This window comes from Heterodontus francisci, chromosome 4, assembly GCF_036365525.1.
Source record: "Heterodontus francisci isolate sHetFra1 chromosome 4, sHetFra1.hap1, whole genome shotgun sequence".
NCBI classification, from domain to species: domain Eukaryota; kingdom Metazoa; phylum Chordata; class Chondrichthyes; order Heterodontiformes; family Heterodontidae; genus Heterodontus; species Heterodontus francisci.
Genome location: NC_090374.1, coordinates 139,391,615 through 139,406,710, shown reverse-complemented (window position 1 = coordinate 139,406,710; position 15,096 = coordinate 139,391,615). Strand labels below are relative to the sequence as shown.

At 43.2% G+C, this 15,096-nt stretch overlaps 2 protein-coding genes across 11 annotated transcripts in view; one reads left to right on the top strand and one right to left on the bottom strand.

Annotated features, from left to right (window-relative positions):
- Window positions 1–13,684, bottom strand: part of plaa (phospholipase A2-activating protein) — a 63,606-nt gene extending 49,922 nt beyond the window's left edge. For 4 of the 6 annotated variants that reach the window (XM_068030235.1, XM_068030237.1, XM_068030236.1 and 1 more), the window contains exons 1-2: window positions 13,484–13,642; window positions 6,588–6,781 (exon numbers count right to left, since the gene is read on the bottom strand). In XM_068030235.1, coding sequence (XP_067886336.1) covers window positions 6,588–6,781; window positions 13,484–13,626 — 337 coding nt within the window. In that variant the 5' untranslated portion in view covers window positions 13,627–13,642. Of the gene's footprint in view, window positions 1–2,477; window positions 2,565–6,587; window positions 6,782–13,483 lie in introns of those variants that run through there. The other 2 variants (XM_068030239.1, XM_068030240.1) reach the window with 2 other exon arrangements.
- An 83-nt stretch (window positions 13,685–13,767) lies between these two features.
- spata6l (spermatogenesis associated 6-like) overlaps window positions 13,768–15,096 on the top strand; it is a 148,145-nt gene continuing 146,816 nt past the window's right edge. The window contains exons 1-3 of one of the 5 annotated variants that reach the window (XM_068030246.1): window positions 13,768–13,913; window positions 13,992–14,169; window positions 14,799–14,863. In XM_068030246.1, coding sequence (XP_067886347.1) covers window positions 14,816–14,863 — 48 coding nt within the window. In that variant the 5' untranslated portion in view covers window positions 13,768–13,913; window positions 13,992–14,169; window positions 14,799–14,815. The remainder of the gene's footprint in view (window positions 13,914–13,991; window positions 14,170–14,798; window positions 14,864–15,096) is intronic. The other 4 variants (XM_068030244.1, XM_068030248.1, XM_068030247.1 and 1 more) reach the window with 4 other exon arrangements.

Sequence of the window (15,096 nt, the reverse complement as noted above, 5' to 3'; positions counted from 1 at the left end):
TCAGGTGGATGTAAAAGATCCCGTGACAATCTTTTGATGAAAAGCAGGAAGTTCTCCCAGTATCAGTTAACATGACCAAAAATAAAAGTTAACTAGTTATTCATCCTGTTGTTGCTGTTGGAATGTTGCTGTGCACAAACTGGCCGTCATGAAACTGTACATAACAGTGACTAAGTTTCAAAAATTAACTAACTGTGAAGTGCTTTGGGATGCCCTGTCAATGCAAAGGTCAAAGTCTTCTCAATTTTTTCCATTATCCACTGAAATTGGGAGAAATGTCCAACAGACTAGTCAAGCAATAGCTTGACAGTCATACTCATGGAACCATACCTTGCAGACAATGTCCCTGACACCATCACCACCCCAGCAGGACAGACCTACCAGAGGTGGTGGCACAGTGGTATACAGTTGGGAGGGAGTTGCCTGGGAGTCCTCCAGACCCCATGACATTTCATGGCATCAGGTCAAACATGGGCAAGCAAGCCTCCTGCTGATTACAACCTACCACCCCCGCTCGGCTGATGCATCAGCGCTTCTTCATATCGAAACCAACTGGAAGAAGAACTGAGGGCAGCAAGGGCACAAAATGTACTCTGGGTGGGGGACTTGAATGTCCATCACCAAAAATGGCATGTAGCACCACTACTGACTGAGCTGGCAGAATCCTAAAGGGTCTAGACTGGGTCTGCGGTAAGTGGTGAGGGAACCAACAAGGGGGAAAAGCCTACATGACCTCATCCTCACCAATCTACCTGTCGCAGATGCATCTGTCCATGACAGTATTGGTAGGAGTGACCATCGCACAGTCCTTGTGGAGACAATGTCCCATCTTCACACTGCGGGTACCCACCATCGTGTTGTGTGGCACTACCATCGTGCTAAATGGGATAGATTTCAAACAGATTTAGCAACTCAAAACTGGGCATCCATGAGGCACTGTGGGCCATCAGCAGCAGCAGAACTGTATTCAACCACAATCTGTAACCTCATGGCCCAGAATATCCCCCATTCTACCATTGCCATCCTCTGGGGGACCAACCCTGGTTCAATGAAGAGTGCAGGGGAGTATGCCAGGGGGAGCACCAGGCATACCTAAAATGAAGTCAACCTGGTGAAGCTACAACACAGGACTACTTGCATGCCAAACAGCAGAAGCAGCATGCAATGGACAGGGCTAAGCGATGCCACAACAAACAGATCAGATCCAAGCTCTGCAGTGCTGCCACATCCAGTCTTGAATGGTGGTGGACAATTAAACAACTAACAGGAGGAGGAGGCTCCACAAATATCCCCATCCTCAATGATGGGGGGAGCCCAGCACATCAGTACAAAAGACAAGGCTGAAGCAATTGCATCCATCTTCAGCCAGCAGTGCCACGTGGATGATCCACCTCAGCCTCCTCCTGAGGTCACCAACATCAAAGATGCCAGTCTTCAGCCTATCCGATTCACTCCATGCAATATCAAGAAGCAGCTGAAGGCACTGGATACTGCAAAGGCCACGGGCCCTGACAACATTCCGGCAATAGTACTGAAGACCTGTGCTCCAGACCTACCCGCACCCCTAGCCAAGCTGTTCCAGTATAGCTACAACATTAGCATCTACCTAACAATGTGAAAAATTGACCAGGTATGTCCTGTACACAAAAAGCAGGACAAATCCAACCCGGACAATTACCGCCCTATCAGTCTACTCCCGATCATCAGCAAAGTGATGGAAGGAATAGTCAACAGTGCTATCATGCAGCAGTTACCCAGCAATAACCTGCTCAGTGACGCTCAGTTTGGGTTCTGCCAGGGCCACTCAGCTCCTGACCTCATTACAGCCTTGGTCCAAACATGGACAAAAGAAAGCTCCGGAGGTGAGGTGAGTGTGACTGCCCTTGACATCAAGGCAGCATTTGACCGAGTATGGCATCTAGGAACCTGAGAAAAACAGGCATCAATGGGTATCAGGACAAAACTCTCCACTGGTTGGAATCATACTTAGCACAAAGGAAGATGGCTGTGATTGTTGGAGGCCAATCATCTCAGCCCCAGGACATCCATGCAGGGGTTTCTCAGGGTAGTGTCCCAGACCCAACCATCTTCAGCTGCCTCATCAATAACCTTCCCTCCATCATAAGGTCAGAAGTGGGGAAGTTCGCTGATGATTGCACAACGTTCAGCACCATTTGCGACTCCTCAGATACTGAAGCAGCCCATGTCCATATGCAGCAAGACCTGGATAACATCTAGGCTTGGACTGATAAGTGGCAAGTTACATTCATGCAACACAAATGCCAGGCAATGACCATCTCAAACGAGAGAGAATCTAACCATCTCTCTTTGACTTTCAATGGCATTACCATCGCTGAATCCCCCATTATCAACACCCTGGGGTCACCACTGACCACAAAATGAACTGGACCAGCCACATAAATGCTGTGGCTACAAGAACAGATGAAAGGCTGGGAATTTTGTGGAGAGTAACTCACCTCCTGGCGCCCCAATGCCATCTACAAGTTTTACGACTGAGGCGGGAGCAATGAACTGTCAATTCAGTCCCAGTAGTCCACAGGTCGCAGCATATTATTAAAGTTTTCCCACCTAACCGGAAATCAGCCAAATTAAACATTTTATTAACCCCCAGAATAAAATGCACCAAACCAGGTATCTTTAGACAAAGAATTAACTATTTATTAATAAACTAAATGTGAACACTATTAAAATAAACCTATGTCTAAAGACCTTATAACTTATTTAACGTAAGCCTCCCCATGCACACGCACATACATTCAAAACTAACAATGGTTAACTGGTTTTTAAAAGTTGTATTCCTTAGGAATAAAATAAGTAGCTTTGGCTGTAAGTCTTAGTGAGTTACGTTCCTGGTTGGTGAGGTGCCCCGGATTAGAACAATCAGATGCCACTCTAAGTGTCCAGGCAAATTGAGAGTCTATAACAGATGGCATTCAAAGCACTTTGGTTGCAGAAGATGTCACACAGTTCTTTTAACAAGGAGCATAGCCATACGTCTATTTGGATTCTAAAATTCGTAGTTTTTCAGTAGAAACTTTACTGAGAATTCCAGCAAACACAAAGAAACGACAGACAGTCCCTTGTGAAGGCCAATGTTCTTTTTTTTTCCCCAGGGATTTTTCTCCCTTAAGCAATAACAGCCTGTAACTCAATGTAGTTTTTCTGCTAAGAGAAATAGACAACATCTTGCAGAGCACGCGTCGCTGGACTCTAGTTCAAACTGGTTGAAGCCAGTCTCTATCCAGTTAAAAGTTACAGTACACCGTGTGACCCGCTCTCGCTCCTGCTGTGGCCAAGGAAACAGGCGCAGCTGCTGGCGCGCTGCTTCAAACAGACTGGTAAAGACGCGCTGCTTCAAACAGAGGAGAAAAAATAGTCCTGTGACGCAAGGCACAAGTCAGGAGTGTGATTGGAATACTCTCCACTTGCCTGGATGGGTGCAGCTCCAACAACACTCAAGAAACTCGACACCATCCAGGACAAAGCAGCCCGCTTGATTGGCACCCCATCCACCACCTTTAACATTCACTCCCTCCACCACCGATGCATAGTGGCAGCAGCGTGCACCACCTACAAGATGCACTGGAGCAACTCACCAAGGCTCCTTCGACAGCACTTCCAAACCAGCGACCTCTACCACCTGGAAGTACAAGGGCAGCAGATGCATGGGAACACCACCACCTGCAAGTTCCCCTCCAAGTCACACACCATCCTGACTTGGAACTACATCGCCATTCCTTCACTGTCGCTGGGTCAAAATCCTGGAACTCCCTTCCAAACCGCACTGTTGGTGTATCTACACCCCAAGGACTGCAGCGGTTCAAGAAGGCAGCTCACCATCATCTTCTCAAGAGCAACTAGGGATGGGCAATAAGTCCTGGCCTCACCAGTGACATGCACATGCCCCGAACTAATAAAGAAGTCCCTCCAGTATGGTGTATAATCAAGGCTCAATTATATTAATTGCTAAGAGTTTCTAAAATTAGAATGACACAATAACAGGCCATTTGTCTTATTAAGTCTGTGCCACATAAGCAAATCTAATGCTTCTGCTCACTCGTCATACATATTAAAGTTTCTCTTTTTTTCCCCCAGCAATTATCCAATTTCCTTTTAAAAGCATTTACCAGAAAATTCTGGTTTGAGAACAGGTTTTGGTAGAAGATCCCACATTCCAGTTACCCCCTCTATAAAGAATGTAGGCTAAATTTTATTAGCGCGCTGCACATCGCGGCAGCGCGCTTTGAGGTCAGCGGCCCGCCCGCACAGAGCATCTGCCCCCGAGATATTACGCATGGGGGCTCATTTAAATGGAAGGGGCGGAGCAGCCACCCCTGATGACAGAGAGGAGGCGCCATCACGTCCCCGGCAACGGCATCCGGCGCCACTGCATCACTGCCATTTTTAAAGGGCTTCCAGCCTTTCAGGAGAAATTTACATTTTTTAAAAAAGGTGCAGGTTCAATGAAAATTTAAATAAAGATTTGCTCACATCTGTAATCACCTCTCCCACCGCACACCCAACCCCCCCACCCTTCCCATGCATAAACAGTTTTTGGCCTACCCCTGCAAAAAAAGTTATTACTAACGAGCTCTCCCTCCCCCTCCCCCCCACCCACCCCCCAGCTTTATTCCCTTTGACCCGAAACCCCTTCCCACCATCCCCACAGCCAATAAGGATTGTTTTTCCCGCTACCAATGCACCCCCCCCACCCCGCTAATTTTATTTCTCCTCCCTCCCCCTGGGTGTCTTGCCTCAGAACTCCATACGGAGTTCTGAAGGGATGCGAGTTGCGGTCGGCGACCGTAAAATCGAAGTGGGATGGCCGTCGGGAGCAGGTAAATTGAACTGCATTTTTATTAACCTCATTTCAATATTTTAATGAAGGCCCCGCAGCCAAGTGGCGGGAGGCTGCACCGAGGCCTCACCGCCGCTAATATCTGGTGGGGCCTTCTCGGCGTCGTGGGTCATGGCAGCCGCTCCTGCTAGCATTATACGGGCCTCCCCGCCATGACCCATGGCATTGAGGGGCTGTAAAATCCAGCCCTGTGTTATAACTCACCCATCCAATTCTTTGGGATTATCTTAAATCTGGTCTCTCATTAACATATTGCTAACCAGTGAAAACAATCCATCACGATCAACTTCATTATCTTAATGACCTCTATAAAGTCATCCCCTTAACTTTCTCAGCTCTGAAGAAAAATACTCCTAACTTCTCAAGTCTAGCTTGATAATTGTCGAACTTCACCATAGTAACATACGAGTAAACTTCAACTGTAGCTTTTCCATTACTTCTACATCCTCCCTATATTGGGATGCCCAAAACCGATAACAATACTCTAAATTTAAAAGTTCAACATTACCTCTTTGCTTTCGTATTCCAAGTCTCCGCATATAATACCAACTCGCAATCTGTTAGAACACATTCACCACCTTTCATTGCTAATCTTATACCTTCAAACATATTTCCTAGATTAATTCACTTTATATACAAATGTTTTCCCTCATACAAGTAATCCCTTGCATTTCTTGAGCTTTTTATCCCTCAACAAATGCTAAGAGCACAATTTCAGGATGCCCTTCCAATTCTGAGTATTGTGATCCTGAAATCCAAACTGCCCATCTTTCAATTGTCTTCTTTCCACAGTGAAACTCCACTGTGATAACTTAGAAATCAATTTTATATGGCTCCACTAAACATAGTTTCTTAAAAGCTCAAATTTATGCAAATGGTAAATATTTCCTGTACAGAAGAAATTGTAAAAACAGATTTCACTGCAGCAGACTGGAACAATATATCAAAACATAAGCAGCTATCCCACAGCTCAGAAGCAGTACTGATCAAAATCGTACCGAATCATACAGACCAAGAAGATCTGACAACTGGGACAGGGTAAAACCAGCATAAATTACTTCAGTACCAAAGACTCAAGAACCTAGGGATGAAGGAGTGGGAAATAAAACCAGCCAGGGTTCCTGTTATCCAGAATCCTCTACCGAAATTATGCATGTGAACATGAGGCAAAAACAGGACCAGGCTAAACAGTGGCAATTTCCATAGCTGAACAGCCTGCGAAAATTCACTGTTTATGCTTACAATGAATGACAACTGGGACAAGGTACTGGAAGGTGCCATGTGCTGGAAAACATAGTAAGAACCTTCTGAAACGAACGGAATAAAACTGATGAAAATGGAAGAAAATCTAAATGAATTCAGTAATCAACACTTCTAGGATTTCTCTTTACTAGTTAAGAAGCAACTAACCTCCAAAGCAAGAATGCCTTTAATCTGCAGTGTTGTAATGCCTCTGAATGTTCTAGTTTGTACTGCTGTTTAATTTTATCACAAGCCCACAAAGCAACTTCAAAAAAGTTCAATACGTGAAAATCATATTCCATTCATTTACAAACTTTGCTACCATTAGGGCAACTCAAAGTTGTATCATGAAACTGTAATAGGTTAATTCCTTTCCAGTAAATATCTAAAGCTTCTGCTGTGCATTTTAAAGGGTCATTGCAAATAAGCATCATGAAACTTAGCAAATAGAATAGTGAACTCTTACCTGTATTTTTATGTCCCTTTAGAATGTACAGTGGTGCTGGGCTATCCAATGTAAAAACACAAATGTTATGGTCGTTGCCTCCTGTTACAATCAGTCCACGAGGGTATGTGTCATTGGGTGCTATGATGCATACACAGGACACAAAGTTTGAATGTCCATTCATACAGTGCATCTCTGTAAAACCCCTGTTTGAACTGAAATACAAGCAATCCAGTTAACTTTTCTCACCAGAATGAGACAATGCCTCATACTGTAAAACATTATAAGTAGTTTTTCATCAAACAGAGCCTTCCAAAAAATACTACATTCATGATGTATGTTAAGGTACTGGCTTACACTCTTCTAGTCTTGAAAGTCATTCTCAAAGCAAGGTTACAGTATTACTTGAAGAAAAACATGCACTTCAAGATGCATAATATGATTAATACTGTAAGTACCAAGAGACAGCTACAGTCCCTACGATGTGCAACTGGTTCCTTTTATAATCATTGAAAGGCGAAATATATTATTGCAAGGCCGGACAGAGGATAGACAATATCAGTCGACATAAAGTCTATGTTAGAGCAAACACTGGGTACCATTCTTCTAGAAACAGGGAATGACATTCTATTGATTAGAAAATGCAATGGCCAACCAAGGTTACATGTAAGTCGCAGTGTCAGAAATTATTTCATACACTGAAGGCGGCCTGAATGATTTTGCCCTGCAGATGGTAGTTAACTGTAGCTCCTCATCTAACTAAGACCAGCATATTCAGAACAGATCAGGCATTGAATCTGAGATTTTCTAGTCTATATGGTTACTTGGCTGCTATTACAGTTTTTTGCATTCATGTACCTGCTTGAAACTCAATGTACAACCCAATATCTATCACACTATTCACATCATTATCCTAAAATCTATGTAAGTTAAGTTGCTGAATTTCATCCTCTATAATTTTAAATTACAATGCAGTCGCAAATGGGCTTATAAATTTCCAACATCATATGTTTATTTCATATCATTGTAGCATTAATTTAAGTCTCTTGATATTTCCTTAGTGGGGGGTTTAATACATATCATTTCTACTTTATTTTTTAAAACATTACATGTGTTTTGTTCTAATTATCAACATCTTACTTTGCCCAAGCATACAATTTCCCCACAGCATACAATTTCCCCACAGTTTTTTTTTTAAAGTTTACTGTGCACTTCAACAAAATGTAATATACAATAGATTTACAATCTAATTTATACAAAAGCTTTTTTTGCAGCCCAAATCTTCTATCTACAAAATGGTCCTTTAATTCACCTGTCAAATACAACTGAAGATTGCCATTTTATCTGCTCAAAAGTTATTTTTCAAACTCATCCCTCTAAGACAATACATGACAGTTAACTATGGTATGTCAGAGGCCTTTAAGACAGTATTCACTTGAACAGACCAATGACAGGTGGTACTAAGGACATGAATAATTAGCACGTCTCACTTTTTACAGAGGCAAAATCACAAACACTTTAGGGAGGGCAAGGGAAAGTTCATCCAAATTCATGCATCGTTACAACAACAAAAAACAAATCAAGCATTGTGCCGTCAAGCAAGATAATACAATGACTCTTCCACGGTCAAGAAAAGTTCGAGTGATTCAGTACACAGTGCTCCAATATCTTGTTCGCCGGGCATGTACCAAAAAACAAAACCATAACCACCAACCCTAAGCATTTTGGACTTGTAGAAGTCTACTATAGGCCAGGAACAGATACATTCTGAGGGAGGGTCAGTAAGAGCAATGAGTGTAACAAATCTAAAAAAAAAATTCTCCTTTAATAATTCAACTACAACCTCTCAGCCTGTGAAAACAGGTCCCAACTAACTGCAAATCAGGCATATGGCAGAGTTCTGAGATGATGCAAATACGAACTGGAGTGCACAACATTATGCAACATCCTCCACTTCAAATCTCAATAGAGTGAGAAACACACTTTAACATTAGGCCACCAGGCATTTGCTCTCAGTGGCAAATAAAACTTTCCACCTAGAATGGAAAATCAGAAGATGGAGGAAAGGAAATATGATTAGAATCCTAGCAAATTTTCTTCCCCCAGAAGGTGCTCAATCCAACCACAGCTCAGCAAACACATGAAATAAAAGCAAAATACTGCAGATGCTGGAAATCTGAATTAAAAACAAGAAATGCTGGAAATACTCAGCAGGTCTGGCAGCATCTGTGGAGAGAGAAGCAGAGTTAACGTTTTGGGTCAGTGACCCTTCTTCGGAACCGGCAAATATTAGAAATGTAAAAGGTTATAAGCAAGTAAAGCTGGGGTGGGGCAAGAGATAACAAAGGAGAAGGTGTAGATTGGACAAGGCCACAGAATAGCTGACCAGAAGGTCATGGAGCAAAGGCAAACAATATGTTAATGGTGCGTTGAAAGACAAAGCATTAGTACATTTAGGGTGTTAACGGACTGAAAATTGAACAGCAGCAAGTACAAAAATGAAAAACAACAGTGGGTAAGCAAACTGAACAAACTAAGACGAAATAAAACATACAAAAAAAAGTTAAAAATGTAAAAAAGAAAAAAAGACAAAATAACTAAAAATGAAAGTAAAATGGGGGGCCCGTCATGCTCTGAAATTATTGGACTCAATGTTCAGTCCGGCAGGCTGTAGTGTGCCTAATCGGTAAATGAGATGCTGTTCCTCGAGCTTACGTTGATGTTCACTGGAACACTGCAGCAATCCCAGGGCAGAGATGTGAGCATGACAGCAGGGGGGGGGCGGGAAGTGTTGAAATGGCAAGCAACCGGAAGCTCAGGGTCCTGCTTGCGGACTGAGCGGAGGTGTTCCGCAAAGCGGTCACCCAGTCTGCGTTTGATCTCCCCAATGTAGAGGAGACCACATTGTGAGCAGCGAATACAGTCTACTACATTGAAAGAAGTACAAGTAAATCGCTGCTTCACCTGAAAGGAGTGTTTGGGGCCTGGGACGGTGAGGAGAGAGGAGGTAAATGGGCAGGTATCACACCTCCTACGATTGCAGGGGAAGGTGCCAATTTTTTTCATTATTTTTTCTTTTTTACATTTTTTTGTATGTTTATTTTACTTCATCTTAGTTTGTTCAGTTTGCTTACCCACTGTTTTTTTTCATGTTTGTACTTGCTGCTGTTCAATTTTCAGTCCATCAACACCCTATCTGTACTAATGTTCCAAGGCGGGAACCTGGTGGGGAGGGGGCAGTAATAAAAATTTCAGGGCAGGAGGGATGAGGAAGAAGTGAAAACAAATTTAACACCACCAATGGTAGGAAGGGATTAGAGGCCAGATGTTAGAAGGTTGGGGGGTGGAGTTCGGGTATTCGACAAATCAATTGACGGTCATTTCATGCAATGAAATGAACACGGGGTGGGGGGGGGTGGCTGGTGGGCATAAACTTACTTTTCTATTTAATAAAAGTCACTTCTGTCTTGCCTTTAAAAATTAAAATGATTTGTAAGGGCTTAAAGCCCTTTAAAAACGGCGCCAGCGTCTGCACGGTGGCACCCGATGCCGTTGTCAGGGACGCGGAGGCCGTCCCGACATGACATCGGGGGCGGGAGCTCCGCAGCCACTTCTGAAATGAGCCCCTGCGCGAAATATCGCAGGGGCTCCTCGGTGGCTGCTAAATGCGGGTGTCCTAAGTTTTAAGGGAGTGGGGGCAGAGCGCGGATAAAATCCAGCCCCTGATCACAGACTTGGGATCTAACCTGGCTTCTTCTGATCTTTATAGCTGAGTCTTGTACCACTGATATAAAATATTCAACTTACCCAGGTGAGTCATCATTGAATGTGCAGATGTTCTGGTCTGTGTCTGCATTCATTTTCCAAGAACTTTTTCTGTTAAGTTTTTGTTCAGGCTTCACATGAAATCAAAACTAAAACTAAGGCTCCTAAAATGTAGCTGATTTGTTTATCATCTACATGCAGCTGCTCAGCGACATAATCCGAAAACACAGCATCACAGTTTTCACATGTATGCTGACAACACCCAACTCTACCTCATCACAATCCTTCTCCTCTTCTCGAAGCCTCCATTAACTATAAATTGTCACACTGCTTATCCGACATTCAGTACGGAATGAGCAGAAATTTCCTCTAACTATTGGAATTACCGAAGCCATTGCCTTTGGACCCTGCTAGAAATTCCACTGCTCTCCAATGACTCCATCCCTTTCCCTGGCAACTGTTCGAGGCGTAACCAAACTGTTCGCAACCGTGGTGTCATATTTGATCCCAAGATGAGCTTCTGACCAGTTATCCCTATCATCACTAAGAATGCCTATTTCCATCTTCAGAATATCGCCCGACGTCACCCATGCCTCAGCTAATCTGCTACTGAAACCCTCATCCATGCCTTTGTTACCTCTACACATGGCTAATCCATTGCATTCCTGACTGGCCTCCAGCCTTCTACTCTCCGTAAACTTGAGGTCATTCAAAACTCTGCTACCCATGTCCGAACTTACAAGAAGTCTCATTCACCCATCACCCCTGTGCTCGCTGACGTACAGTGGCTCCAATTTCAGCAACACCTCAATTTTAAAATTCTTGGCTATAACTAGTGGGATACAGCAAGGATCTATGCTTGGGCCTCAGCTAGTTACAATATACATCAATGGCTTAGATCAGGGGACCAAATGCAAGGTATCCAGTTTGCTGATGATACAAACTTAGGTGGAAAAGAAAGCTGTGAGGAGGACACAAAGATGCTGCAAAGGGATTATAGACAGGTTAAGTGAGTGGACAGGAACATGGCAGAGGGAATATAATGTGGAGAAATGTGAAGTTATCCACTTTGGTAGGAAAAATAGAAAAGCAGAATATTTTTTCCCAATGGTGAGAGAAATGTTGGTATTCAGAGGGACCTGAATGTCCTTGTATGCAAATCATAAAATTAACATGAAGGTACAGCAAGCCATTGGGAAAGCCTTTATTACAAAGCGATTGGAGTATAAGAGTAAAGAAATCTTACTAAAATTATATAGGGCCTTGGTGAGACCACACCTGGAGTACTGTGTACAGTGTGGATGTCCTCTCCCAAGGAAAGATATACTTTACTTAGAGAGAGTGCAACAAAGGTTCACTGGACTGATGCCTGGGATGAGGGAATCGTCCTCTGAGGAGAGTTTGAGTTTCAATATTCCCTCATGTTTAGAAGAATCACAGAATTGTTACAGTGCAGGAGGCAGCCATTCGGCCCATCATGTCTGCACGGGCTCTCTGAAAGAGCAACTCAGTTCCATTCCCCTGCCTTCTCCTTGTAACCTTGCACATTCCTCCTTTTCATATAACTGTCTAATTCCCTTTGGAATGCATCAATTGAACCTGCCTTCACCACATTCTCAGGCAGTGCATTACAGACTTTTTCCTCATGTCAGTTTTGCTTCTCTTACCAAATACTTTAAATCTGTGCCCTCTTATTATCGATCCTTTCACGCGTGGGAACAGTTTCTCTCTATCTACTCTGTCCAAACCCCTCATGATTTTGAATACCTCTATCAAATCTCCTCTCAGCCTTCTGTGCTCCAAGGAAAACAGTTCTAACTTCTCCAATCTATCTTCAGAACTGAAATTCCTCACCCTGGAACCATTCTTGCGAATCTTTTCTGCACTCTCTCCAATGCCCTCACGATTTTCCTAAAGTGTGGCACCCAGAACTGGACACAATACTCCAGCTGAGGCCAAACTAGTGTCTTATGCAAGTTCAACATAACTTCCTTGCTCTTGAACTCTATGCCCCTATTAATAAAGCCCAGGATACTGTATGCTTTATTAACTGCTTTCTCAACCTGTCCTGCCACCTTCAATAACTTATGCAGATATACACCTAGGTCCCTCTGCTCCTGCACCCCCTTTAGAATAGTCTCCTTTATTGGCTCTCCATATTCTTCCTACCAAAATGAATTACTTCATATTTCAGAATGAAAGGTGATCTCATTGAAACAAATAAAATTCTTAAGTGGCTTGACAGGGTATATGCTGGGAGGCTGTTTTTCCTGGCTAAGGAGTCTAGAACTAGGAGGTCACAGTCTCATAAAAAGGGACTGGTCATTTAGAACTGAAATGAGGAGAAATGTCTTCAATGAAAGGATTGTGAATCTATGGAATTCTCTACCCCAGAGAGCTGTGGATGCTCAATGAGTTTTAATCAAGACAGAAATGAACAGATTTTTGGAAATTAAGGCAATCAAAAGATACAGGGATAGTGCAGGAAGATGGAGTTGAGATAGATCAGCCATGAGGATCAGACCCAAAAGGTTTCAAAGTCCTCCATGGCCTTGCTCTTCCCTGTGATCTCTTCCAGCACTACAACACTTCGAGATTTCAGTGTTTCTGCAAATCTGGCCCAAAGGATCCCAATTTTAAAACTGTTCCACCATTGGCAGCTCTGCTTTTAGCTGCCATGGCCCTAAACTCTGGAACTGTCTGCCTCTCTTTAAAACACTCCTTAAATACTACCTCTTTGACTAAGCTTTTGGTCATCTGCCCTTATACCACCTTATGTGGCTCGATGTCCAATTTTATTTGATAATAATCCTGTGAAGCACATTGGGACGTTTAACTACGGTAAAAAAAAATGTTATGTAGCGACATAAACACTAGGTATTGCTGTTAAACCACTGTGATTAAAGAGAAGGGTTCCAAATTTAAGAGTTGTGTTTCACAAACGAAATAAATCTGCATACAATGCACACGAACAGAGGAGGCTGCACAATTCTATGGAAAGGCATGGAAAAGCACAAGAATATTAAATGTACAGCTTCATTTACCACCACCCCGCCTGCCTGCCTCTGGCTGACTCTGGTGAAGCTGTCAAGTCATTAGAGGCGCCACTCCCTCTGGCGGGCCTTACAGCTGAACTCCTGGTTTGCTTTTACCTGCTGGGCACCCACACTCGAGCAGTGCGATCCCTGGACACCGACACGAATGCTCCCACGGGAAATAACGTGGTGGCCAGTCCCCGAACATCCATTTCGTGGCCGTCTAACGAGCAGCTGAGCCTGAATCCAGATGACGCCATGTCGGCTTCGCTGTCTCTGCGGCTGCCGGTAACACCGCTGCATCCTGGGAGCAGCAAACACACTTTCTCTTCTCTTTTTGTAAATTTCTGATAAAACATACAACTCCAGTCAAAACCGTAAATTATTTGCACACGTACACATATAAAAAAATACGTTAACAATTATCAACGTGCCACGGACGGGTCAGAGGTCCGTAGCCATGGTAACCGTCATCAATGGCTGATGATTATAATTAGCTGGGCCGGACAAAGACCGTCATTTAATTCCGGTTGGAAAGGAAATTAAGGTGAGTTTTGTTGTTTTTTTTTTGTTTAAAATCGGGTTAGGAGAGAAATAAATTAAGTTAATTGTTTTGTATCCACAGTTTCAGGAATCATTTCGGCAACAAACTGAGTGGAGCCGCCGGCGGGGGGGGGGTGGGGGCGGAAAGAGACGGAGACGGGAACTGGGCGTCATCAGCCACCACAACGACATCTAGAGGTGCGGAAGAGCGAGAGGAGCGACTGGTGCCAGTGTCCCGGCCCCACCACTGAGTGAGAGAGGTAACAGGAGCACTGCCAGGGCAAGCAGCTCAGTGCCACGCTAGCCTTCACAGCAATGAATGCACAGGAGTCCCATCAACATCCACCCATCTCTCACCTGCTCCTTAAATACACTACTGCCCCTTTATTCCTGGACTAATCAAAGAAATTGGTTTACGATAGTCGCTTGCAATTTCTTTTAAAATATTCCTAATGTCCGAACTATACATTCCCCTTTCTGTTCTAGGTCTTGCAGGATATTAACTGCTGTTCATGTTTATAATCACGCTCGCATGGGAGAGATTATTTTTCTGCATATATTATAAACCCCTCAAATTAACTGTTTCTGTTGATTTAATTTTCACTCATTTTTAGTGAGATGATCGAAAGGTGGTAATAATGAGAACCCCTGCCTGATTGTACATGCCGAGTCCTTTTTTTAAAAAAAACTTTCATGCTGTGTTGATGTTAGGCTTCATTTTCTTCATGTTTAGACTCTTTATCAGGCGTGACTCACTCTCTAAATCACCAGGGAAACATGACGCTCCCCAGAGCTGTGGCGAGTACAGCAAGCAGTTACAAGTTAGCAAGTAACAACTTTATTTCCATATCAATATAGTTCAATTAACATTATCTTTTTTCCCTTCCAGACAGGTAAATCTGTAAAATGCCTCAAAAAGTTCTCAAGTGTGTTATTCAACTTGAAATCCACGCGGTAAGATACTTCGTCAACTCTTGTACTCTTAAATCAATAACTAATTAAAATATTATAGCTGCACCGTAAATATATATTCTAGTGGTGATCTCTGCATTGCGTGCAACGTTAATTATTAGCATGCACCGGAAAAAAAATAGTATTTATGAACTGCATACAACTGTGGACTCGATCTGTCAAAAAGATATGCTGTGGCAGTATTGTTAAGGGTTCGGACTACGGAAACAGTGATT